At 33.8% G+C, this 27,870-nt stretch overlaps 3 protein-coding genes across 8 annotated transcripts in view; 2 read left to right on the top strand and 1 right to left on the bottom strand.

Moving 5' to 3' along the window:
* LOC149897740 (myrosinase 1-like) overlaps positions 1 to 27,870 on the bottom strand; it is a 412,925-nt gene that overhangs the window by 279,198 nt on the left and 105,857 nt on the right. The gene's annotated exons all lie outside the window — the stretch shown is intronic.
* LOC149897748 (snake venom 5'-nucleotidase) lies at positions 26 to 22,756 on the top strand. Of its 4 annotated transcripts, none has more exons than XM_090116388.1 (16): positions 26 to 323; positions 1,518 to 1,660; positions 7,985 to 8,105; positions 9,133 to 9,240; positions 9,827 to 9,913; positions 10,684 to 10,850; positions 12,929 to 13,027; positions 13,713 to 13,835; positions 14,163 to 14,328; positions 14,579 to 14,757; positions 16,421 to 16,576; positions 18,476 to 18,655; positions 19,157 to 19,281; positions 20,202 to 20,300; positions 21,329 to 21,425; positions 22,563 to 22,756. In XM_090116388.1, exons 2-16 carry the CDS (start codon positions 1,535 to 1,537, stop codon positions 22,644 to 22,646), a joined length of 1,917 nt encoding a protein of 638 aa, XP_089972514.1. In that variant the 5' UTR covers positions 26 to 323; positions 1,518 to 1,534; the 3' UTR covers positions 22,647 to 22,756. The 4 variants fall into 4 exon arrangements, with proteins under 4 accessions (XP_089972514.1, XP_089972516.1, XP_089972515.1 ...); XM_090116389.1 differs by lacking the exon at positions 26 to 323 and adding an exon at positions 376 to 688; XM_090116390.1 differs by lacking the exon at positions 1,518 to 1,660 and having other exon boundaries at positions 28 to 323.
* On the top strand, positions 25,318 to 26,076 carry LOC149897747 (uncharacterized). Its single transcript, XM_090116271.1, has one exon. The coding sequence runs from the start codon at positions 25,318 to 25,320 to the stop codon at positions 26,074 to 26,076; it is 759 nt and encodes a 252-aa protein (XP_089972397.1).

The following is a 27,870-nucleotide window of genomic DNA, read 5'->3' as shown; positions in this document are numbered from 1 at the left end:
CTGTAATTGGAAAACGGGGAATATTAATCGATAAAGTATCGGTAATTGATTATTTTCATAGTTCCTACATAATTTAAGCGTGAATTGGAACAGTGTTTTGACAACCGATCGAACTTGACATTAGTTTCGTACAGTTTGATAAAGTGACAAATGACAGTTTCACCAAAATCTATTCCGTTTGTGGGTGTGCTATCCTATTGGAATTTAAAATAAATCGAGAAATCGAAGTTTATAAAATCGTTAACACAATTTTAGTGACTGAAAATTTTAAAACAGTATAATTATAGATCGGCGCTTCTGATAATTTTTCACCAACCTGTTAGGTAAGCGATAAATTAATTTAGTTTTATTAGATTTTAAAGTGCGACGAAAGGAATACGATGTTTAAAGAAATATTGCACATGTGAGCGATATTATTTATTATCTGTCAATGTATCTGAGATCTGGTGTTTATATTATGCTATTTAATTATATGCATACAATTTATCGAATGTATTTGGGTGCCAAAATATATCGCCTCGACCCTGACCAATTCATTAACATTCTAAGAATGATTTTGCGCAGACTGATGAATTTCTAAAGTGTAGTGTCTGTTAGAAAGTGTTTTAGTGTGCTAAATTGTTTCACCTTGTGTATTATCTATTAATAACAAACATAAATGTGACTACTTCAGCTGGTGATCTGTTTTGTAATAGAAAAAAGTGTCCTTGACTCAGTGTATGCAATAACTGTGAATTTACTATTGATGAAATAATACAGAATGTTTATAAAAATAGCAAACAATGAAATAATTGAATAAAACAGATAAAAAATGTGTAACAGATACAATGAAAAGAAAACCAACAAAGGAGTTATATTTTTACCATCTAAAGTTCACAGCTTAGCAGCCATATATTATGGCACATTAAATTCTTTTATGAAAGATAAAGAATACATTGAAATAAAAAGAGAACGCTTCTAAATTAATCCATCAGTCCTCGGAATCACAGACACAATAGAAAATCTATTGTGTCGCGCCCCGATCGGGCCTTACGGTGGTCAATGGGTTAATAGTTAGAACTAAAAATAATAATCTTTGAAGGCAAAGTCCACGGAATATTTACAGTTATTTATAGAAGTATTTTATAAATTCATGTTATCTTTATACAAAACCTTCTAATAAGTACAATAAATGACATCAATTTTTATTTAAAAAGCCAAAATATGTAAAAGTGCATTCATAGTGTTGATTAATAAAATATGCAAACTAGGTACAACATAATATAATCTTATGTATAATCATTAAAATAATATAATGTAAACACTTAAAAGAAGCGCTAAAACATCACTTACATAAAATGAACATAAAAACTATGTATTTAAAATTGACATAACTCCCAAAATGAGCATATAAACCGTGCAAAAAACAATAGTGTAATTCGTCTAGCAATGATACTACTTTAAAGTATATAAGTAAACTAAAGAATATGTTTCTACCCAAACCATAAACTATAAAATAAGTAATACAATGGTTCTAGTGCGCTATATACATACAATGGCGTCGTTCGCGGCGCAAGCGGCGCTCCGGTCTCGATGGAGTTCACTGATAGAGTCGACCAGTGTGGACGTCCCCGGGGAAGTGACCGATGGTGTCCGATCGGTCGTCGGATGGCTGAAACAGGCACGGTTTAGTTGTATGCATGTTTCGCTTTGTAGGATGTTTGTGCAGCTACATGTTGTTTTACATATATTTAGAACTAGCTGTGCCCTGCGGTCTTACCCGCAGTGCTCCACTTCTGTTGGTCTTAGCATAGCCTATAGCCTTCCTCGATAAATGGGCTATTTAACACCGAAATAATTTTTCAAATCGAACCAGTAGTTCCTGAGATTAGCTTGTGTAAACAAACAAACTCTAGATATATATATATAGGAAAGAGTGAACAGGTACTTTTTAGGTAAGCGCACTCCATCTAAGGCCACATCTCAGCTTACCATCAGGCGAGATTGTGGTCAAGCGCTTCCCTATCATACAATAAAAGTATTTAAAAAAAATCTTGTTTGTACAGTAAACTATTTATTTAGTAATCTATAGGAAATTTCTTTTATGTATGGTCAATATTCTCTTGTTTACAGTTTTAAATTATGGTAACGATCATATTTTTTAAAGTATAACAATACATTAACTATATGAATACAATATTATAAAATGACATTATAAAAATAGATTAAATTGGTTCAATGACCACAGTTTGAACTATAATAACACCTTAGGTATTGATTATGTTGTTGACATTTGGAATGATTGCAAAAATAATATAAGTAGGAAATTTGATAAAAAATTGTACCTGATAGAATTTAAACTAAATTGGCAAATAATCAATTCTATTACAAAAAATATTATACAAACAATATTATATTCAAAAATATTATTTCACTAACAGACATAGATCTGCCCTATTGCTCCTATCAAGTTTTTACTCTTCATGAGACCCTACCTTGCGCCTTAACAAAAATGTTTAAAATGTTATAGCTGAATAGACTAAGCCGTTCTCGACTCGTTCCCTTAGCAACAGATTTGGCGATTAATTTTTATTTATATACTTAGACAAGTAAGATAGATATGTATAATTATTCAACACTAGCGGTCCGCCCCGGCTTCGCCCGTGGTACATATTTCGCAATAAAAGGTAGCCTATGTTCTTTCTCAGGGTCTAAAGATTATCTGTGCCAAATTTCATCAAAATCGGTCCAATAGTTTATGCGTGAAAACCATACATACATACAAACCTTTCCTCTTTATAATATTAAGTATAGATATAGATACGCATGGACAGCATTCACAGCACAATAGTATTTATTGTAATATAACATTAAATACTAAATTGCATGATTATTATATAATTAGCACCTCTTTACACATTCTTTTATATACATATTATTACATATATAGATCTATCTACACATACTTTAAATCTATATATTTTAGCGTAAGTTATGTAGTGTAAATATTATTCTAATAATTTCTCAGTTACATGAACAAACAGTTTTTATATCAGATTATAAGTTTAAGCTTATTATTAAAAAAATGTTTGGATATTTAGTGTCTTTATAAAAAAATATTTTATTTTGTGATTAGCTTGTTATTACAATATCATTGGATATTTACTGTAATTTTTTTTTTATAAAAAATATTATATTTTGTGATAGAATTACAAAGGATAATAATATAAATTGAAATTTATTGAGTGTGTCTGTCAATTAGGCGACATGATGCTAATGAACAAAATAAAAAAAAGTAATTGAGAACCTTTTTTTGAAGTTGGTTGAAAATATCAATAACTCTGCAACGGGAATTGAACCCAGTACCTTATTCAAAAGGTCAAAAAGAAAACTCACTACAAAATTTAAGCACTATACACAAAGTAGATACTCCAGAATACCTCAAGGGGACCTTTGAGACGAGATGCCATTAATTATCTCTGAAAGTTTATGTAAATAATAATTTATGTAGGTACATAAATCTGACGGAACGAAAATAAACTCATCGTTATAAGTGGAAAAAATGGTTGTCTGTAAATTCGGTTTACTGTCGATAGTTGAACGTGACAACGTCCGTTTCTGCTTCTTTGTCGCTCGTTCCGCGCTTTCGCTTGCACTTCAAGCCTTACATAGAACGCCTCAGAGCGAGGTAACGCCGCATGAGTCACGTTTTTTCGTGCGTGCAGCCGGCGCTATCGAATCATAAGACGTTGTCTCGTCAAAAACGTGTACATGTGTACGTCCCTCTATTTATTTTTGAGGACGGCAACACATCCACTTTCCAGTGGAGTGGCTTTATATCGCTTAACACCAGGCGACGCGTCTGCTCGTTTCCTATCCTATAGCATTATAAAAAAAAATGTAAACACAAAAGGCAATTTTCGAGTGATATTCTATGTATAGCCGAATGATAAAAACTACAGACACTACCCGGACCCGTAGCTCTGTTTAGTTTACGATAGCTTTCTGAAACTTATTTCCCTGCTCGACCATTTTACGGGATACTATCACAGTATTACCATTATTTCCTACAGTAAGGAATCGCCTTTGATGTCGCGCGATGCCGCCGCCAGCGTAGGTACTTACGCTGCCACACGAAAATACGCTAGGGTTGCAACAAATGGGAAATAAAACAATTGTGATTATTAATATTATGATGAAATCTTTATTCATATGTACATTCAAAATAATTGCGATTATTAAATCTGATGTAATTATTTGTTCATAAATATATAATTACAGATATTGCACTGCTAAATATTATTTACGTGGACACTTTATTTTTGGATGTTCTTAATTGTATATTATAACATTAACTAAGTAATGCATTCGCATTGGGATGTACAATCTGATTAGAAAATAATGAGGACAACATATATACATAGCTTTGATTTTAATTCAACAGATACAATTAATACAATCTTTCTGAAATATTGTTTCCTTCTGGGATTTCAATGTAGATTTACATCCGTAAACCGAACAGTTTGTGCGCGCCATAATAGTATATGTAAGTACCTATGTATAATAAAATTATTACACAAAAAATACGACTGCGTCATCCTTTCGCGCTAGGTAAAGCAAACTAAGCGTGTTTGCTTTACGCGGCCCGCGTCGCCCGACCCCCGCCAGTTCCCCTCCGTTTCTCTGCACAAGTACATTCGTCGCACTACTGTAGGAAATAATGGTAATACTGTGATACTATACTGTAATATATAAACTCTATCCACAGGTATGTTTTGTGTATGATAGCTTTCAGGAACTTTATTCCCTGATCGACGATTTTTACGAATTTTGAAACACACATTTCTTCAGTGCTTATACTTAATCGTTTGCAGTTTATTTTTATATTTCTATAATTAATTGGTTATGTCTCAGCGGTATATGATAAATGGAATCTTATCGCATTTTTTTATTGATCTCTTGAGCTTCGAACGGGACAGGGACAGGAAAATCACCCAAGTAGTACGAGGACTGTTATTTTGTTGCCGAATTAAGAAACTGCTTGAACACATGAATGGTTCCTATTCCATACTGGCATTCCAATTTACAATATACCTAATTGTTATTTCCCATTGTGTAACAGGCTCAGTTTGGCAAGGCACCTAAACGGAACCTCTTGTCTATGAATAAAATTTACGTACCTTGTTATCTTTATTTATGAATTCATACATGTTTTTACTTTTTTTTTGTCACATTGGATTGCGTATCTGCGGCTACCTCGCATACTTTTACATAATAAATATGAGATGGATCACAATAGTTCAACCCCAAACTATTAATGATTCAGATCCCAGAACACTATACTCTCTACTGATTCAGATTAACAATAGGCACGTCTCATTTGGAATAGGATTTCTAACAATTCATAAACAACCAAATTAATAGCGATATAATAAAAAAAATAACTATTGACAAATATCAATGAATCATAAAACATCGATATTCATGAGAATATCACCAAAATCAATGAATGACTAAACTGCACCTAGCTCCTAGTTATTATTCCTCCACCTCTTTTTGGAGGATGGATAAACAAACCAGATAACCATATTAGCAGATTAGAATATTACCATAATGTAGAAGGTATAGCGTGTAATAACCGAAATCGATATGATAAACATCTCACCTTTAGTATGGTCCTACCCGGACCCCCGTACCATGCCTTAGAGCAGTATTACTTCCAGATTGGAAAAAGGATAGCGCTATATAGATCGACTAGCGCCATTTCTTTCCCACAGTGGAAATAAAGCTGTTAAAAGACATCATGCATAGTTGCAGGTACATGCACAGATACATGCAGGTAACTGGGCATAGATACTCCAAAACAGATACCATACCAACTGATAAGAATGCAGTGAACCGACAATACTGTCCAGTATCTATTTCCGTAACAATTACCTTGACATTGAACGGGAAATCAAATCGACCTTGCGACCTTATTGTTATGTTATACAATGGATGTGGGGCGAAAGTTTCACCGGGGGTTAAGTGTGTAATAAACCCTTTGAGGTGCTAGTACTTTATGGTAGCAGCTTTAGTCGCTGCCAATAAGAGCCTACACGAAAGGTCGTGGTTTTATCTTTATTAGTTACCGAATAAACTGTTATATAATAACACGCCATTATAGTTGTACCGCTCAGGTGTTTGGGAAGTTTAGAGTTGGATTCTACAAAAATATAACTATTTAATTAAAACATTTTACACAAAGTGCTTCATAATAGTATAATCTACGAGTTTACTTGCGGTATTCAGGAAGCCATTTAGAATTGATTTACATGTCCTTAAACGGACACATTTTTATAACATACGTCGTGCCTTAATGAGGGTAGTTTGCACGATTCATGGTAATGTGCATAGAACGTTGGACTAAGTCCAAACGGTAATTAGAGTCATCGCATCTCGTAACTCTAGCACTTTTGGAGGAATGGTAGGGGAAATTAGGCATTTGTCTCGGCTAAATAGCTTAATCTTAACACATTATTTGCATACACGGATTGCATTAATCTGAGACGATTTGTTGCAAAGGGCTATGTGTTTTGTTTAACGTCTGACGCATTTAATGAAACTGTTTTTGAAATCATGACAATAATGACACTTTGGTAAATAAAGCACCGTAAACACTTATAGGTTATTGGTCAGTGATAGCCAGAGCAAAATCGTTTGTTAAAAAAAATGCCCTACGAATTAAGAACCTAACCAAGATTAGCTTTTTGGAAAATCGGTTACTTGAATGCCAATATCCATAAATTTTTTAAATGTAGTTTTCTATGTTTATATCAATGAAAGGACAGTTTTCTGCATCTATCTGATTCTCATAAACTCACGTATTTTGCGTATGGATATAGTAAGCAGAAATACTATAAATACGATTCCACGTACTTATTACTTCTATGGTTTTGTCTTATTACATGATATGTATGTTTTGAAATAGTGCAATGATTACTTCATGATTACTTCTTTTATAATTATCGCCAAATTTTGTTTGAATGCTGTAGGTGTGGTACTTGAACTGAATGATGTCGAAAACAATTTTTTTAAAGTAAAGTTCAGATTTCAGAATACTTCCTTACTCGTGTTATCTCATAACCACTATCGTACAAAAATGCCATAACTTTACAATGATCGTATCAGTCAAAAAATCGGCATTATTGCCTACTAAATAGAGACCGAGTCTACATCAAAATATCAAAGGTGACTCATATTGTAGCAGACACCCAAAATATCACTATGGACCGTTAGTTCCGTAAATAAATTATATTTTAGTCTCCAAGTTTGATAAGCTTCAGGTCGAGTAATAAGGCCGTGAACTTCGTAAAGTCTATAAACAATTTAAATTTATTACACTTTAATGTTTTGAAATTTGAAATGAAATACGGTATAGGATTATATTATTTATATTGGAATAGGTTGAAGTTAGAGAATGCGACGTTGCCGATTGGATCAGTAATATAAGAAGTAAAGGTTTAGATAAGTTACCAACACAACATCCGATCTTCAAAAACAGCTCACACGATTAGTCAAAGTAAGTTGGCATGATTCGACTATCATACACGAAAAAGAGAACTGGAACTGAATTTATAAGTAGGTAAACAATAACCTTGAATTTGATGATGTTATTCATTCAAATGTAATCGTATAGTTTTGTAACTACCCTCATATATTAAAAATCACATGGTTATTTTTCTCTCTAGGTATGTTATTTTCTTACGTATCTATTTACCTCATTAACGTTCTTCTGTTATGATACAATTTTAAACAGTAGTTCTGTTCTGATATGCTGCGATTTCTACACGATTCAATACCTTTATAACAAACTTCGAAAACTAAAAGACATATTATTATTGAAATCGATAATTTTATTCTCCAATTATGGCAGGAAATCGTTTCATTTCTATAAGAACATGCAGTCTGTTCTATTTAAATAAAGTTAAGATATATTTTATTTATGTAATGATTCATTTTCCAGGCATCATTAGAAGTAAGGCAAGTGGGCAGGCGTGCGGTCAGTCAGCTATCTGGCCGAGGTATGGGGGACGATGTGGTCATCATACACTTTAATGATGTGTATAACATCGAGCCGACTACTAGTGAGTATTTATATAAAACCAATGCATATTATGTATTTGTTTTTTTTTTCGTAATAGAACTGAAGAGTTTAAAGAATTAATTAAGTGTGAATTTCTGGTACTTACTATATATGGTTTAAAATTATTTTCGTATTGAATTGTTTATTTATCCAGGAAGGCTATAAAATATTAGAACATCACGTTACAACCGTGAGAAATGGAAATGCTAAAATTGAAAACTATATTCCTTTTCTGATTATATAAAATTGACTAAAAATGAGGATAGATTTTTTGTTTTTCCCAAAGAAGCCATTGGTCCAATATTGAAAGTTCCTTCGCTATTCCTGCGTAACATAGGTTATATTTTTTATCACGGACAAAACCAAGATGAATGGGGAGTTCAGCATATTCATGTTAGGTAAACATCAAGCAAGGTCGTAGCCCTTGAATGGAGATAAAAATAGATGTGAGAAACCATAAATCCGTGCTATCAAGATAACAATGGTAGCATCGATCAATTAGTTACAAACTTACAATTTACTCCGCGGCTTCTGATGTAATAGTCACCATATAAAATGTTTATACTGTGTAATAGTGATGTCGCAGGAAAACTATAATTTCGCCGTCATCAGTATACAATCAAGAATTTAATTTTTCCCTTTTCTGTGTAGTTTTTAACTAGTGATCCCTTTAATTGAACCGAAAATATCTGTTGCAAATTCTCGGCGGCAATATAAAATAGACGTAATGTATTATGGTGATTTATACGATCTGACTGTGACATCTGATATTTCTTGTAAGGGTTTTTAATCGACCAATTAGCTTAATATTTAGGGAGCTTTTCTACCAATAATCTGCGACGATGTGTAGTGAAGAATGCGTTTGGAAATAACCAAAAGAATCGCTTCAAACTTCAAACTAAATGAAACGATATGATTGGTTCTTTGCAAACACATTCCTTGCTACTCATCCTCGCACATTATTGGTGGAAAAGCACCCTTATGGTCTTATTAAGTATACAAAAATAAGCAAATATAATTTTTTTCAGACAACGAACCAGTGGGAGGTGCCTTAAGATTTAGTACAGCAGTCAAAGGCCTACAGCACCTCAACCCTTTAGTATTATTTAGTGGCGATATCTTCTCACCCAGTATGCGTAAGTTGAACAATCCATCACCATAATACCATCATCATCCATTATGAAACATTATTACAATGATTACAACATTGTAACAACTAGTTACAATAGTGTAACAATATTTTACAATATTGTAACATTGTTGAATTGATATTTAAAAATTTCTTATTTATAAAGCATTTAAATGTTCTAAAACAATAGTTACTTAAATAAGTTTTAGAGTTAAAATTACTAAGGAACAAAAATAAAGTGTTTTTATCTGTATCGCAATTTACTTTTACTTGCGTCGTAACTATTTAGTAATCTGTGCTTCTACGGACATCGATTGCGACGGTAGAAATTAGAAAAAACAATACAAAAAAAGAACGTGTGTGCCGAGCACACGTGTCAGAAGTGAAACTTCTTTGGCAAGATTCAATGATACTAAAATCGTCGCCTTACTCCATGGCGTGACGTTATTGCCATGACACGACCTTGCAATTTTTCTCTCAACGCGCCTAAAGAAGTTGCACTTCAAACAAAACTATTCAGTGTCTATAGTATATACTTATTTTTATTCATTTTTATGTATAATAATGATAAAAAAATATTATTTTATTGACAGTTAGCACGTACACAAAGGGAGAACAGATGGTACCAGTATTGAACGAAATAGGAACGCACTGTGCTGTCTTCGGGAATCACGATTTTGGTAAGATATAATAATTTATATTGATTTAATAATTTTTATTGTTCCTAACCGAATACAATAATAAATAGATATACAGGAATTTAATTTCATTGAATAATTTTTATTGTTCCTAACCGAATACAATTGTTTCAATATACATGAATTGAGTTAAGGTCAAGTCTGTATAGTATGTTATACGTATATTATTGAGATTCAGAGATTCACAAACAATTAGCTTGATATTTGTTTGTTTGTTATATAGGCCATCCACATGTCTGCCGAACAACGTGACAAACAACGAACACATAGGGACAGCACTATACGAAGAAAAGAGATGCACTTATTTCCTTCTCGCTTCTGTGTCTAGCGCCGTCCCTATCTGTTCGTTGTTTTTCATGTTGTTCGGCAGACGTGTGGATGGCCTAATAGATAACTCAAAGATACATATTTCAAAATTATTTTATGAATTGAAAGTAGAATACCTGACACACTGTTTTTAAGGTTTTTTGAAAACCACTTGAATTAATCCGAGATATATTTGACAACGTATCGAACCTGAATAAAAATTGTATAATCACAAAAGAAACGATATCGCATAAACTATACTAATATTATAAAGCTGAAGAGTTTGTTTGTTTGAACGCGCTAATCTCGGGAACTACTGGTCTGATTTGAAAAATTCTTTCGGTGTTAGATAGTTCATTTATCGAGGAAGGCTATAGGCTATATCATTACGCTAAGACTAGTAATATATAAACATGTAACCTACAAAAAAATCTTTTTTTTTTCAGACTTCGGTCTAGACATCCTATCAGGTCTTGTGGCTCAATGCAGCTTTCCATGGCTTATGTCAAACGTGATAGACAACGAAACAGGCAGACCGTTGGGCGATGGCAAGATAACACACGCGCTCATATGCAATGGCCATAAGATTGGCCTTATTGGGCTGGTCGAACAGGTAAGAAAAGAAAAAAGAAAGAATTAATATACATACACACACACAAACAATCACACACGCACACACCGCTCTTTACAGTGTATTTTCTTAGTGTCAAACCCTGGAACAAGCCCAAAAAAATACAATTAATACTACACACAATTAAAAAATACAATTTTGCCATTTTTGGCCAGTATGTACATGTTTATTTATTCATTTAACCATTTATTGTACCACACCATTTAACATTACAGTATATAATACTAGCTGTTCCCGTGACTTCGTCCGCGTGGAATAGCGACTGTATAGTAGTGAGAACTTTAGATAACACACAATTATTGAGTAAACACGTACTACCTTAATAAAACCTTAATTTAACAAAAAGCTCAAATCACATGGAAAGCTCAATGAAACAAAAAGCTCAAATTATATCGAAAGCTCAATTTAACAAAAATCTAATGATATCGAAAGCTTAATTTAACAAAAATCTCAAATGATATCGAAAGCTCAATTTAACAAAAAGCTCAAATGATATCGAAAGCTCAATGAAACAAAAAGCTCAAATCACATGGAAAGCTCAATTCAACAAAAAGCTCAAATCACATGGAAAGCTCAATGAAACAAAAATCTCAAATGATATCGAAAGCTCAATGAAACCAAAAGCTCAAATCACATGTAAAGCTCAATTCAACAAAAAGCTCAAATCACATGGAAAGCTCAAATCACATGGAAAGCTCAATGAAACAAAAAGCTCAATTTAACAAAATGCTCAAATGATATAGAAAGCTCAATGAAACAAAAAAGCTCAATGAAACAAAAAGCTCAAATCACATGTAAAGCTCAATGAAAAAAAAAGCTCAAATCACATGAAAAGCAAAATTTGTTATCTACAGTTGTGGGTTCGGAAACGAAAATACCTGCTATTTTTTTATTTTTTTACATATTTTCATTGTACAGACATCACTTTTCTACCATTTTATTATATTACTAGCAATGCCCTGCGGTTTCACCCGCATAGATAGCGATATCGTGACAGAGAAAAGTCTACATATAGGTCGGACTATAGGTTTAATTTTTAATCACATGAAAATCACCTTCACCCAGTCCCGCACTACGCCTGCTCATTGTATTAAACAGTACACATATTACATACCTACTATTTTCTGTAGATTGACACTTTTAAAAATTCGTTATATCTTTTGAATGGAATATCCAATTTTTTTATTTAAAAAGTATTTTGCTGGTATTGAAACAGTCTATAATAAAACATCATATAATGGAATAAGGATTAATGTATGTGTATGGATAACATGGTTTGATTACTGTCGGCACTTCTATTTACTTTGAAAACGTAAAAAAGTTGTTGTAGTAACATAACAATTACTGAAGATGGACATATGGTATCGCGGACTTTCTTGTAGATATTGACCCATTCTATAATACCGTCGAACATTTTTTTGTTCAATCTTAAATAGATTCCGCAGCACACGCGATGACAGAATTTTTATTAAGGAATTTTTTACACCTTGGGTTACATTATTGCATTTTGGTAAGGATCTCTAATTTTTTTGAAAATGCAATATAGCCTATATTGCTCAGTGAAGATGCAGCTTTCTTATGGTGAAAGAATTTCTGAAATCGGTCCAGTAGTTTATGCGTGAAAACCATACATACATACTTACATAATTACAAACCTTTCCTCTTTATAATATTAGTATAGATATATAGTTGTATAGATTCGAGGTAAAGTACAAAAGGTGACCTTATCGCTTAAAAGCTATTTCTTCCAGGCCACTAAGGTAAAGGATAGATCTATACTAATATTATAAAGAGGAAAGGTTTGTATGTATGTATGTATGTATGGTTTTCACGCATAAACTACTGGGCCGATTTTGATGAAATTTGACACAGATAATCTTTAGACCCTGAGAAAGAATATAGGCTACCTTTTATTGCGAAATATGTACCACGGGCGAAGCCGGGGCGGACCGCTAGTATATAATACGTTTATGATTAATGTAACGTGTTATATTAAAAATAATTTAATAGAAATACCTTCTCAATTTTTTGTTATTGTAAATAACTATACTATGTTTCAGGAATGGCTCGACACATTAGCAACAATAAATCCCGAAGAAGTTACGTTTATAGATTTCTTACAAGCGGGATCGAAGTTAGCGTCACAACTTAAGGAAGAGGTATGCTTATAAGTTATAATAATAGTTACTGCAGAAAATAATATTTTTTTATCACTTCCAAGATAAAGGACTTTTACTGAAAGAAATAGCAATATGAAAATCAATTATATTAATTGTATATAGATTTTATTGTAGCACAATAAAAATAAATTCAAACTTGTTAATCGTTCAAGAAGTATGTTTACATTTTTAATGCTTTGTTTAGTTAAAGCGTATCGAATACATCCCTACTAATATTATAAATGCGAAAGTAACTATGTCGGTCTGTCTGATACGCTTTCCCGCTTAAACCTCTCAACCGATTTTGATGAAATTTGGCACAAACAATCTTTAAACCCTGAGAAAGAACATAGGATACATTTTATTGCGAAAAAATGATGAAGATATTTACCACGGGCGAAGCCGGGGCGGACCGCTAGTTTTAATATAAACAAGTAGTCCCTTCTCGACAAACATCAAAAATTATACAAGCGGTTATAAGATAAATAATTAACATACTTAAAAAAAACTTTAAACCACGCTTAAACTACGCCACGCTTAAATTTTAAATTAAATCTTTCCGTTTAAAGTGGGTGAAACCAAGTCTTCAGGTTAAGCTTATAAAAGCGTGTTAAAAAGCAATTAAAAAAGATATTAATTACCAGATGGCGCTACTAAACCGTTACTAACTTCACTTTAATTCCAGGGCTGTGAATACGTGATAGCATTAACACACATGCGAACGCCGAACGACGTGAAGTTAGCGGAGGGTTGTAACAAAATTGATCTCATTCTGGGCGGCCATGATCATGTGTATGAAATTTTGGAGGTATTTTATATATAAAACTATTATCTTTTTCAAAAGACTAAACATTAGACTACACCGTTAAGTTATCAGAACTAAACCAAATTCAAAAAAAAAAGAAAATATATACTATATCAAAATCGGTTTATCCAGTCCGATAACAAACCCAAAAAATCAGATGAATTGAGAACCGCCTCATTTTTTGAAGTCGGTTTTTTATAAATTTGTAGATATTTAAAAGATGTTAAAGGCCACAAAATTCTATCGTCAAAATCGATTTGTCAATATTTTTTCGAAAAACCCCTACTTTTGCAGTCGGGTATAAATAAAAGCAAGTTATTTTTCTTACAGGTAAACAATAAATATATAGTCAAAAGCGGTACAGATTTCCGTCAGTTCAGTCAAATCAATATAAACTTTGCCGGCGACTGCGCTCGCGTCGATATATCTGAAGTTAATGTTACGAGTCAATATGCTGAGGATCCAGTTTTGAAGGCCAAAGTGGAGAAATATTCAGGTATTATAAACAAATTAATAAACTTGGTTATGATTTGATTAAAAAATTGAATGCAAAAATCTGAAAAAATATACAAAAATCTGTCACCTACCCAAAAGCTGTAAAATTTCAGGAAACGTTCAGTAAATATTCAGAAAAGTTCAGTAGTATTTGCGTGAAAGAGTAACAAACACACACACACATCCTCACAAACTTTCGCATTTATAATATTAGTATGATAGATCTTTTATACATGTTTTTTTTTCCACAGCAATGATAGACGGCAAAATGGACGAAGTGCTCGGCAAGTTCTGCGTGCCGCTAGAAGGGAGGTTCTCCTGTATTCGCCGACAAGAGTGTAATCTTGGGAATTGGGTGTGCGACGTGTTATTGGCTGCTACTGCTGCTGACCTGCTGCTGCTGAACTCGGGGACTTTCCGGTCAGATCAGGTATATCGTACTTCTACTATATAAAACTCAAAGGTGACTGATATAGTGATCTATCAACGCACAGCCCAAACCACTGGACGTATCGGGCTGAAATTTGGCATGCAGGTAGATGTTAGGACGAAGGCATCCGCTAAGAAAGGATTTCCCGAAATTCTTGCGGGAACGATGGAAAAACGGGGATGCACGTACAAAGTCGTGGGCGGAAGCTAGTCTACTATATAAAAATAAGTCAGGTTTTCCTTCCTGACGCTATTACTCCAGAACGCACGAACCGATTTCCACGGTTTTGCATTCGTTGGAAAACACATCACGATGTGATCCCATACTAAGGTTTCGATTGTGTTATGAAAACCAGATGGCTGAAAAACATACATATACATAATTTAAAAAAAATACTTATATAGATAATAGGCATGACGACAGTATCCATAAATGATCGTATTAGTGTTTTTAAGGGAAAATGTATAATAGATAAATTACATATAGTGACTTAGAAATCTTAAAAACATTAAGATTAATGAGATTATCAATAAAATAAAACATTGAAATACTGCAGTTGGCCATTTTGACTAAAACACGCGTGACGTCACGCTTAAGTAAACAACTCACGTCAGATGTTTTTTGTTGTTATGAATATGTTGATAATACGCATTTTTATTTATTTTCTATTGTTTCACGTATGCTTTATCGACTCAGAACAGAAATATAATTGCGAATTCACGAATACATGGTTCGGGGTTCTCCGCACCAACTTTATACAATCATTTCTTATTATTTTCTCGCTTGAAATAATTAATAACACATTTTTGAGCATTATTTTTATGTGGATTCACACTGCAATACTGCACACCACTTATAAACTTTGAAATTCGTTTCTATAACACATATTAAATAAATATTTTTTTAATTTTCTTCGCAATGCGTACAAATAATTACGTATTTACCAAAGTGTGACGTCACGCCTACGCCATGACACCTGCGAGCTGTTTTGGCACAGTTAATAAATATTTTTTGGAAAATGGCTCTTATCTTCGTTAAATTTAAGTATATTACCGAAATATAGGGTTTTTCTTGTATAGTAAACGTATACACACATTATGGAAGAGGATTTCAAAATCTTTCGTCATGCCTATTAACACCCAGACACAGAGCAAACATATATGTTCATCACACAAATATTTTCCCGGGTGGGAATCGAACCTACGACCTCTGGCTTGGATGGCAGGACCACTACCAATCAAGCCAACCAGTCAGTCAATTATCGAAATGTATTTTTAAGTTATTGCATAGCTTCTATCGCGGGCCTTGAGCGCGGGGACCGAATCGAGAAATTCCGTAACGAAAAATCTCACGCTCCCCACTCGGGCGCGGAGGTGTGGCTTGAAGGCATGCAATAGCTTTACCGTGGCAGTCTTCGAGTGCCACACGTCTTTTTAACGTGATAACGTTTTTAAAATCGTTTTAGTCGGATGACATGTTCAGAAACTTGTGTCACACCAAAACCTCACGAGCGCGATCGCAGGTATAACGAGAGAGAGACGGACCGATCTCCCGTCTCATCTCGAGCTCTGCCACCAATAAGACGTTATCACGTAAACATCTCGATCGTAAACCTACTTTACAAACAACCAATTTTTATTGCTTTTTTTTTATTCGTTCCCAGGTGCACCCAGCAGGAGACTTCACGCTCCGGGACCTGTCCAGCATCATACCGATGCGGGACCCGCTGGTGGTGGTGGAGGCAAGTGGGGCCACCGTACTGCAGGTCCTGGAGAATGCTGTCAGCAAGTATCCTAGCTTGGAGGGGAGGTTTCCCCAGGTATTCATGTATATCTTACTACTTATATATAAATCTCGTGCCAATGTTGGTCCTCAATGGACTCCTCAACCACTTAACTGATTATAATAAAACTAGCGGTCCGCCCCGGCTTCGCCCGTGGTACATATTTCGCAATAAAAGGTAGCCTTTGTTCTTTCTCAGGGTCTAAAGATTGTCTGTGCCAAATTTCATCAAAATCGGTCCAGTAGTTTATGCGTGAAAACCATACATACATAATTACAAACCTTTCCTCTTTATAATATTAGTATAGATGATAATATTCTGTTGTTTATTTATCATCACTACATAGTATAAAATAAAGTCGCTTTCCCTGTCCCTATGTCCCTTTGTATGCGTATATCTTTAAAACTACGCAACGGATTTTGATGCGGTTTTTTTTAATAGATAGAGTGATTCAAGAGGAAGGTTTTAGTATATAATTTATTATGTTTTAGACAAAGCAAGCGAAGCCGCTGGCGGAAAGCTAGTTTATTTATATGACAATGTACCACACCAAGTTAAAAATATTTACAATCTATACTGATATTATTAGACATCGGATTATATGCATTTGCATATTTGCATATGCAAATGCATAAAACTCGCTAATTACGGCGTTAGTGCATATTTTAGCCTTTTTCCCCAATAGTGCATTTTTCGTTAAGTAACGGGAGTTTTGATTGGTCGACTAACCTTTATTAGCCAATCAGAACGCTCAGCGAGTAAACAAACCCTATTTTGGCATGGTAAAATGGCGAAAAATTACAAAATGGGCTCCATTTTAAGTAAATTTTGAGCTATTCAAAATAGGGCTAGATTACCCTAAAACTTAAAACATGGGTTAAATTCCAAAAAAGGGCTAGATTTAGCCCGGAAAGGTCTAAGGTGGCAACACTGGGCTCGCGGGTGACAAACGTCGCAAATTTGCGCTCGAAAATTAGGTAAAAATGCCTAATTGTATATTGGCACAAAAACTATACTAAATTTCATGAAAATTTCACTGTATTTGTACAATCTTTGATTTAAATATATAAAATAATAAAGGTTTTTTGATTTTGTATTGTGCATATTTTAGGCATATCAGTCGTTTTTAGTGCATATTTCGGCCTTTTTTAGTGCATATTTGCATGCATATTTTGGCATTTTGTTAGTGCATATAATCCGATGTCTAGATATTATAAAGCTGAAGATTTTGTTTGACCGCGCTTATCTCAGAAGCTACTGGTCGGATTTGAAAAATTTATTTCGGTGTTAGATAGCCCATTTATCGAGGAAGGCTATATTCTATATTATATTATCACGCTAAGACCAACAGGAGCGGAGCCTTGTTATAGTATATTTCAGTGATCATTGTAGATAATTGTAATTTTTTAATGAAGACTATACCTGTACGCATTTGAAAGCGTGAATACCTGTACGCGGTTGAAAGTATGCATATTTTTTATATTCTACTAGCGGCCCGCCCCGGCTTCGCCCGTGGTACATATGAAAAATAGATGTTGGCCGATTCTCAGACTTACCCGATATGCACAGAAAATTTCATGAGAATCGGTCCACCCGTTTCGGAGGAGTATGCAGACTAACATTGTGACACGAGAATTTTATATATAAGATAAAAATTTAACATCTAATCCTACTTTTTATTCATCTTCTATTATAAATGCAAAAGTTTTTATATTTGTTATTTATGTATACGCAAACACTGTTGAACCAATTCTCATGCACAAACATATTATAGAGGGTAATTTAGACTATCACATAAGTTTTTATCCCGAAAATCCCACGGGAACGGGAACTATGCAGGTTTTCCTTTGACTACTCGGGCGAAAAACCAATGTAGATACAATTTTAATCCCGATATATTCACTAGGTAAAAAAATAAATGTATTTTTATCCCAGGTAGCGGGTGTTTCGTTCGCATTCGATCCGTCCAAGCCCGCCGGGCAACGAGTCGCTGAACAAGTGGTGAAGATCGGTGATGAGTATCTACAGAGGGAACAGAAGTACAGGCTGGGAGTCAAACAGTACTTGCATGCGGGGAACGATGGCTTCACCATGTTGCGGGATTGCCCGGTTTTGGTGAGACTTAAAAATTTTATCATCATCATCATCCCACATACTTCACCATGTTGCGGGATTGTCCGGTTTTGGTGAGACTTTAAAATATTATCATCATCATCATCATCATCATCGTTAGCCCAAATACTTCACCATGTTGCGGGATTGCCCGGTTTTGGTGAGACTTTGATTGTGGTAGGCATAGGGCGATGATTTGTTAGTGTTGAATTTTTTTCAAGGCTGAGTTCAGGGTTGTTTTTTAATAAATATAATATATCAAACGTTATTTTAAATTTGTTAAACTTTGCACCCTTATTACGTTAAAAAAACTAGCTTAATGATTAAATCGCGCAAAATAAAATATCTCCTCTATTTTATTCCCTCTATAATTTTTGGTTGAAATAAGTTCTTTTTCTTAAGTTCCGCTTCATTATTTTATTACAAAATCCATCAATTTCAATATTACACACAAACCTTAACTTTCAATTTTATACTTATTTTAGTTATTTTTAAATATCGCAGGTATCAGAAGACATGTGTCCCGAGGTAGGGATGGCCATACAAAATCACTTCGCAGCGATCAACGTGCGCACGGGCAAGTCCAGACCGTCTAAGCACAGACAGTCTCTAGTTACACTTAGCCGCAGGTAAATATAACTTAACTAGCTGTGCCCTGCGGTTTCACCCACGTGGCTCAGCTTCTGTTGGTTTTAGCGTGATGATATAGATATAGCCTATAGCCTTCCTCGATAAATGGGCTATCTAACACTGAAAGAATTTTTCAAATCGGACCAGTAGTTCCTGAGATTAGCGCGTTCAAACAAACAAACAAATTCTTCAGCTTTATTATATTAGTATAGATAACTAAGTTTACATAATTATGACACTGCTTGGTACAGTTGTTGACACGTGAGCGTAGAGCCTAGGGGTTCTTGGTTTTTAAAAACACTGTCTCGATCTGGCAGTGAGAAACAGATATATGCATAATGCATCTGCCCCTTACCACACCAGGGGACACGGCACTACATTATATATATAAAAAAATTGCACTGTTTTTTTATTGAGTATTATATTTTATACCCAGATATAGTGTAATCGCGTAGAATTAATAAATCAGTAAGCCATATTAACTAACAATCAGTAGTAACAACTAGAAAAATATAATGTTCGGCCTAGTCATTTAATTGTCGTCATTCAATGAACGCGCTAGCCATTTAATCAAATAGCAGATTTAACCAGGTAATAAGTATCCCAGGTATAGTATTATTAGCGTGTAATCCTATTATCCTACTATGTACTATTATAAAGGCGAAAGTTTGTAAGTCTGGATGTATGGATGTTTGTTACTCTTTCACGCAAATACTACTGAACCGATTACAATGAAACTTAGTACACATATAGAGGGTAACTTGGATTAACACATAGGATAGGTTTTATCCCGGAAATCCTACGGGAACGGGAACTATGCGGGTTTTCCTTTGAAAACGTGGGCGCAGCCGCGGGCGGAAATCTAGTAAATAAATAAAACTATAATCATCACAAAATATGAATTTTTTTTCATCATCAGGCATAGCTTGGTGAAGATGTTGGATGGCAGTGAGCTGGACGGTCCACCGCCACTGCGAAGGGCCTCTTCAGCAGCCGAGGGTCAGCATACACACCATAGGTATTTATTTATAAGCTATTGCCACACATTGAGATAATATTACTACATATGGAGGAGACACCACGAACAAAATCTGTGCGCCATTTTTTTGCTCTAACTAAGTTTTAAAAATTATTATCTAGTTAGGTACTTACCGATGAAAGTTATTCCTTTGCACTTTTCCGTATTATGCAATGCAATATCGTAACACACACGAAGACATATTTGATGCGTTTCACTTTAAAATCATTAAAAAAAAGTAAAAAACCGGAACATAAGTGATGTAGGCGGTGTCGTCTCCATATGTATATCTCAATGTTGCCACACCCTGGACACTCGATACAAAATTATCGTTTTGACAGTCACACTGTAGAGACTGCAAATATGTGTGTTAACGCTTTATGGTTGGCACATTTGTGACTAGCGTAAAAAAATTCGCATTTTTCTGATGAAATACATCCGTAAACAGCACAATATCTAACCATTTTCTACGAAAAACGATAATCACAAATCCAAAATAATAAATTACTTTAAGCACAGACTAATAATAATATACTACGTATACAACTTTAAGTCAATTTGATTAATGTTGTCAATCTTCGTTGCGTATCGTCCCTGTAGAAAAATGTGGCCCATTTTTAGCCTGATCGTGCGGGGTGAGGTAAGTGTTTAATTTTGGCGGGAGGCGGAGTGTCCGTTCTGTAGCGTTTAGCTACTATTATGTATTCTGTGCTATCGCATAGCTTCTATCGCGGGCCTTGAGCGTGGGGACCGAATCCAGAAATTCCGTAACGAAAAAAATCTCACGCTCCCCACTCCGACGGACACGGAGGTGTGGCTTGAAGGCATAGCATGCAATAGCTTTACCGCGGCAGTACCCGAGTGCAACACGTCTTTTTTATTTATCCTACTAGTCCTACTAATATTATAAACGCAAAAGTTTATTAGGATGTATGGATGTATGTTTGTTACTATGTAGTTTGTTAGTACACGCACATTTTTTTTCATCTACATATGTACTATATTGTACTATGTTAATTTATTTGCAGATTAACAAGACGCGCGTCTCTAGATGACTTAGAGCAAAATGCTTGCGATCTCGCGCCCAAAGTGGAAAACAGGATTATTATACTTGATACTCCCGGGGTATGTATAATAATTAGGGCGTTTGTCCACTACAAGGAATTTTACGGTCCGGCATTCCGATTTTTTACGGTCCGGTATGGCACGCAATAAATCTAAATACTAGCTTGTGCACTATACGTAATTTTACTGTCCGACATTTTACTTTTCCCTATTCCGGATGGTTTTTTGAGTTTACGAGTCGCTGTAGGTATAATTGTTTTCGAATGCCCACTTGCTTGGATTTTACTCTCTTATTGCATATGCCAATTCAAAGCAAGCTCTTGTTTTACTTTCTTTTAGCTGGCAATGAGATTTGAGAAGTCGGTATTGTTATTTTTTATAAAAATTTGACCAAGCATTGACCTATAATTATTATCTAAGTAACTGTTGGTAAGTTAAAGTTCAAGTGGGAATAGCTTTAGCTCCTCGTCACCGATTAAAATAAATAAGTGAAACACGCATTTTAATTCTCTTACGGAACTTTACTTTTTATTATAACGAAGTAATATAATATTTTACCTTCTATATTTTTACTCGTTTCTTGTTAAATGCAAAAACAATCATTTATGATAGCATTATACCGCCATACTTCCTTGAACTGTACCGCATTGTCCGAGTAAAGACGGACAGGTGCACACGCAATTCATCGGTTTTTTCATGCCACACCGGACCGTAAAAAATCGGAATGCCGGACAGTAAAATTCCTTGTAGTGCACAAGCGCCCTTACGAATGTTTCTGCATAAAACTTATTTCTTATGCGGTCATGATATTAAAAAAATAACATTAATTGCTCTGTCAACTTATTTATTATGTGAAGGAAATTTTATGACGCATATTTTTAAAAAAATTAACAAAAATTAAAGAAGATATAACATACCACACAGACAATAAATTAAAAATTGTAATAAGTTTTATCAATAGTAGGTCATTTTGTATAAATAATTATATAAACGAAACGCCTATCTTTTCGCTTTTCGCTTCGCCGATTGCAGCAGTTGCTGTTTTGATATGGTCAGATGAATAAAAAAATCGATTCAATTTTTTGTGTATAAAACGGTTATCACTGTACCACGTCTACTCAAATATAATATTTTGAAATGTTTAATTTTTTTTTCTTTTTTTTTTTAATTTTAACTCGTTTAATTCACATTTGACAGAAACTACAAGAGTTACTAGACGAAAGAGCGCGCTGGGAGTCCGATTCCGTCATCAAAGAAGTCGAAGATGAAAATTCACCTTAAACATATCGATTTTGTATCGATTAATATCGATTAGTATCGATTATATTATCGGTTGTGTAAACATCGATTTTTGTTGTAGCAATGAATCTGTTTAGCAAGCAATATCAATTACATATAAACTATTTCAAATGTGTTTTGTTAAGTATGGTTGATCTGATATTCAGTTATTTAGATAATATCGATTAAAATCAATTTATCGAGTCATATATCGATTACTGGTTTTAATATCGATTTTGCAAAGTTTTTACGAAGCAATATTATCGTTGTGCTATTTCTGTATATTTTAATAATGTATAATACAAGTAATTTTATGTTTCTAAAGCAATATAAATGTAAAAATGTCGATTATTTTCGCGAAAACTAATCAGTTATTATTGTGTTACCAAACAACATTATTTATTTTTTTATCTTTTAAGTGCCGTATCGATATTTAATATCGATTTAGAATAATATTATTCAAAACGTTTCTTTTTCTTTCAAATATGTCTGAATACTTAACTTAGCTAATTAAAAAAATACGCTGCCATTTTCAATATTTTTATCGTGAAATTAATTATTTTTATTAAAGATCTTATGGCTCATATATTAAAGTTCCGTTTTCTTTGGCAGAATGTAAAACATATTACTTATGTGTGAATCTCTAAAGAACAAATTACTTTATATTTTAAATAATTAATTTATAAATGTTAATAATAATTTGATTTTAAATAAAACTAGTTTTTAAAGTTGAGTCGGTCTATTACCTCATGTTGTTCAATTATTTAATATATTATAGTTTCTAATATCTGAAAATATTTAAAAGTATTGTCTTAATTGTAGTGTTGTCTCTCTCGCACTAATGACTTAATTCCTTAGAATGAGATGGACACATAATTGTGAAATAATTTGCTTGAACATAAATGTTTTCTTGTAGTTTTCGACATGTTTATTTTGGCTTGCACTATAATATATTTGATTTTATTAAATATTCAATTCGTATGATTAGCTTTAGCCCACGGCTTCGCTTTTATGATAAATTCTGATGAAAATATTTTTTCAGTTTCTTTTTGTGCAGTTAAGTTAGATTTGAAGTTTTTAGAATAATTTAAATGAAAAAATTTCGTTATTAAAAATAATTGTGTTTATCAATAGGGTGCTTAATGTACAGTGCAAGCCTTACATTAATTGAACATTTAACTATTTTCTTTTTATAATAAGAAATATATTATAATAGACTAGCTTTTGCACCGGCTCCGCCCGTAAATATCTTAGCTTTCAAACATAGTGCCTTTATATGTGTTTTGTTAATATCTTTATGAGCAAGAAAAGTAATGCAAAATTCGATATTTTTTAATATTCACTAAAAAAAGAGATTTTTTTATTTAAAATAGTAAAGTATTGAGATTATTCAGATTTAATATTGAAGTATTTTTTAAACGTGTAATAGGTTATTGATTATTCTGCTCATTGTTGCACCATACGTTTGTCTCTTTCTCTCGTTCAGAAATTTCAATATTAGAGCGAGATAGCTAATGTTAAACTTATCTAAATCTCATAATCTACCTCTGTCTATTCAATACCGATTCTGAATGAGAGATAAGGACAGCTATATATACGTAAGCAAAATGTATTGGCTCTGCGCTTTACATATTATAGTTTAATAATGATATTATAAGTATAAAAAGGTGTAGATTTGTTATTAGTGCTCCGGGAGTGGCACGTCGAAATGTGGCCAATTAGCCACATTTCACTTCATTTGTCTCTTTCGTTCGCGATAGTTGAATCATGCCATCTCACTTTGACGTCTAATCGTGTGTGCGTTAGTGTGCCGTGTTTGAAAATCGAATGTTGTGTTGATGACTTATTTACATCTTTTTACTTATAATATCACTGTAGTTTACTAATTATGTAATTAAATTCAATTATTGAATCTAGCGTTGATTCTTATGCTTGTATAGGCCTTAATCTGAGCAACTACCGAATAGATCCATATTTCGTAGCCTCGTTTACATTGGCTTAGTTAACTAGCTTTACTAAACGATAGTGCTACACACTAGTGATAAGTGCATATTAAAGTGTAATGTTTCGTTATGTATCGTTCACATTGGCTTAGTACTGAGCGATAGTGCTAACTCACTTATAAGTGCACCTTAAAGTAAATAAAAGACAATTAATACGTAATATTGTGATATAATTGAAAATAGTGCTTAACTTTTTATCACTGGTAACATTTTATAAATAAAGTATCTATTCCTTCACTAAAAGAAGTATAGTGTTTGCAATTATTTTAGACAAAATTTCATTCATGGCTCTTCCAAATACGTAAATATATATTATAATTTATGCTTGTCTCGTCTGTTCTAAATGTAATAAGGTAATAACTAGATACGTAAAACGGAATATGGTGTCCTAATTATCTATTGGGTTGTTTCTCGGAGGAGATATTGATGTAGTGTATCTAGTATATTGCTTTTTTTTTTCGGGGGTAGGCGTGAAGTGAGCAAGTAACGTTTTTTTCGCTCTGCTAATTTTATTTAAAAAAAAATTATTTTTATTACTTTTTAGCTCTGAATATGCTATAAATCATTACTGTACCTCCCAGTTTTCATAATTCCTATTATTATCTATTATTCTTACATCAATTTTCTTACCTCGTTTAATATCACTTTCACATACATCTTTACTATTCGTCATGGATTCTCTAAAACAATCTATTTTGGACATGAACACTGAATTTAATAAGCGTATGATGGAATTTCAAAAGGAACTGCACAAAACATCACAAGCACCTGCAACTTCCAGTCCTGTGTCGAGACTTTCCACTGATTTTGAAGCCTTTCGTTCCTTCGTCTGTACAGCGCTCCAGTCTCTTCAAGATCAAGTGAATCTTCTTACCAATATGCATGATCAGATGGAAATGCGAAGCCGACGGAAAATGTTGCTAATCCACGGTATACCCGAACATGATAAGGAGGATATTATTGCAGTTGTAACGAAAATAATTTCCGATGATATGAACATTGCTGATGTTGATAAAGATGCCGTTACCCGTTGTCACAGATTAGGCCGTTCAAGATCTAACAACCCACGGCCAGTCTTGGTGAAGTTCTGTGATATTCGAGTAAGAAATAGCGTATGGTTTTCCAAAACATGTTTGAAGAATTCTGGATACACTCTATCGGAGTTCCTCACTAAGAGTCGTCATGATACTTTTATGAGTGCTCGTAAGCGTTTCGGAATAACAAAATGTTGGAGTCGTGATGGTTATATATTCGTCATAGACCCTTCAAACTGTAGACACCGTGTCACTTGTATGGCTGAACTTGATGCTATAAAATCTTCTCCAAACCCCGGGAATCCTTCAGATGCCGCTGGATCTTCGTGTGGTGCCGAAAAGGACAAGAAGACCGCTCCCAACGCAAGGTCGAAAAGAGCTCCCAAAGGTCGTTGATTTTAAATTGTAATTTTAATTTTCAATATATATTTCTAAAGCAGTAGTCTTAAATTTAACTTCTTTATTTTGTTGTATCTTTTGGATTTCCTATTAACGTATCTAAGCTTAGTTTAGTTATTTAGAGTCTTAGTTCAGAGTTTAGTTTGTTTATAATTCAAATACCCACATTTTATTTCACATTTTATCAATAGAAAAATCTTTTTAAATATTTGACGTTCTGGATACTAAGCAATTGGTAAACTGTTTTCTTAAAGTGTTACCATGTAAAAATATAAATATGCAATGTAATGTAAAAATAAAATATAATTTAATTTTGTAAAATTGACACTGGCTGGTACAGGAAATAGCTTATAATAAGTATATACATAAAAATTAAAAACGTAGTTTACATACACTTTAAGTAGTATATATAGTATTTAATTAAGTAAGTAATTTTAAACAATTTAAGTTTTATTATTATTTTATTTTATTTAATTTTATTTTATTTACATTTTATTTATTCTATTTTAAATATATTTATTTTAGTATGTCATTAAACAGTAGTGCACTAATCAATGAAGACATTTTCTTTACAGACTCTGATGATCAGTCTAGTAACAGCAGTTTCTATAGTACTAATCTTACTCCTTTAAATGAAACTCTGACGTCACATTTTTCAGATGTAGTAAAGAATTTTAACGTAGTTCATATAAACGCGCAAAGCATTCCGGCGCATTATTCCGATCTCCTTACTTCCTTTGATTGTAGTAGCATTCATGCCATTGCCATTTCCGAAACCTGGTTGAAACCCAGTCTTCCTTCTTCTGCTTATTCCCTTCCAGGATTTGATCTTGTAAGAAACGACCGCGTTAGCCGAGGTGGTGGTGGTGTAGCAATTTATTTAAAATCGGGCATTAATTATTCAATTCTAACTGCTTCACCACAACCCACACCTATTGATACACTTGAATATATTTTTCTCGAAGTAACACTTTGCCATCAAAAATTACTACTGGGTGCACTATATAGCCCTAACCTCTCAACTGACTATTTTTCTTATTTTGATGAGCTGCTGGACAAATTTATACCTTCTTTTGATCACGTTATCCTTATGGGGGATCTAAACACCTGCCTATTGAAAAACGATTACAGGTCCAAGAAACTTTTATCCGCGGTTGATTCTTGCAACATGCACATCCTTCCTTTGAATGCTACTCATCATTTTCCAAACTGCTCCCCTTCCCTGTTGGATTTAATTATTGTGTCCTCCCCTGATCATGTTGCCAAATTTGGACAATGTGCAGCTGAAGGTTTTTCTTATCACGATCTTGTCTTTGTCTCGTACAAAATTCGCCCTCCTAAACGTAAACCAAGAGTAATTGTTCAGCGCAGCTTTGGTGGAATGGATACGGACCGTCTTGTTAATGATGCTAAGGGCCTGGACTGGTCGCTTATTGTGAAGGCTAACGATATAGACGCAAAAATTAATTTATTCAACACCTTCCTTCTGCAACTGTATGACAAGCATGCGCCACTCAGACCAATTAAGCTGAAACATCTACCCGCACCTTGGCTGACGTCAGAGTTAAAATCTTTAATTAATAAAAAGAATCGCGCAAAGGCCGTATTAAAGGCCAATAATACTCTGGCGACTCGCGAAAGGTATAAGAAAATTCGTAATCGCTGTAGCACCATGTGCAGAGACGCGCAACGTCGACACATTCACGAGTCAATTGAGGGTGGCGATCCAAGTAAAGTTTGGAAGTTTTTAAAGTCTCTTGGGATTGGTAAAGCTGCTGTCTCTTCAATTCC

The sequence above is a fragment of the Colias eurytheme genome, chromosome 25 (genome assembly GCF_061535395.1).
Source record: "Colias eurytheme isolate Ceu_HAF_F1 chromosome 25, ilColEury1 Martin Lab GWU primary, whole genome shotgun sequence".
NCBI classification, from domain to species: Eukaryota; Metazoa; Arthropoda; class Insecta; order Lepidoptera; family Pieridae; genus Colias; species Colias eurytheme.
Note: the sequence above shows the minus strand (reverse complement) of the source record. Positions and strands in the feature narration are given on the sequence as shown.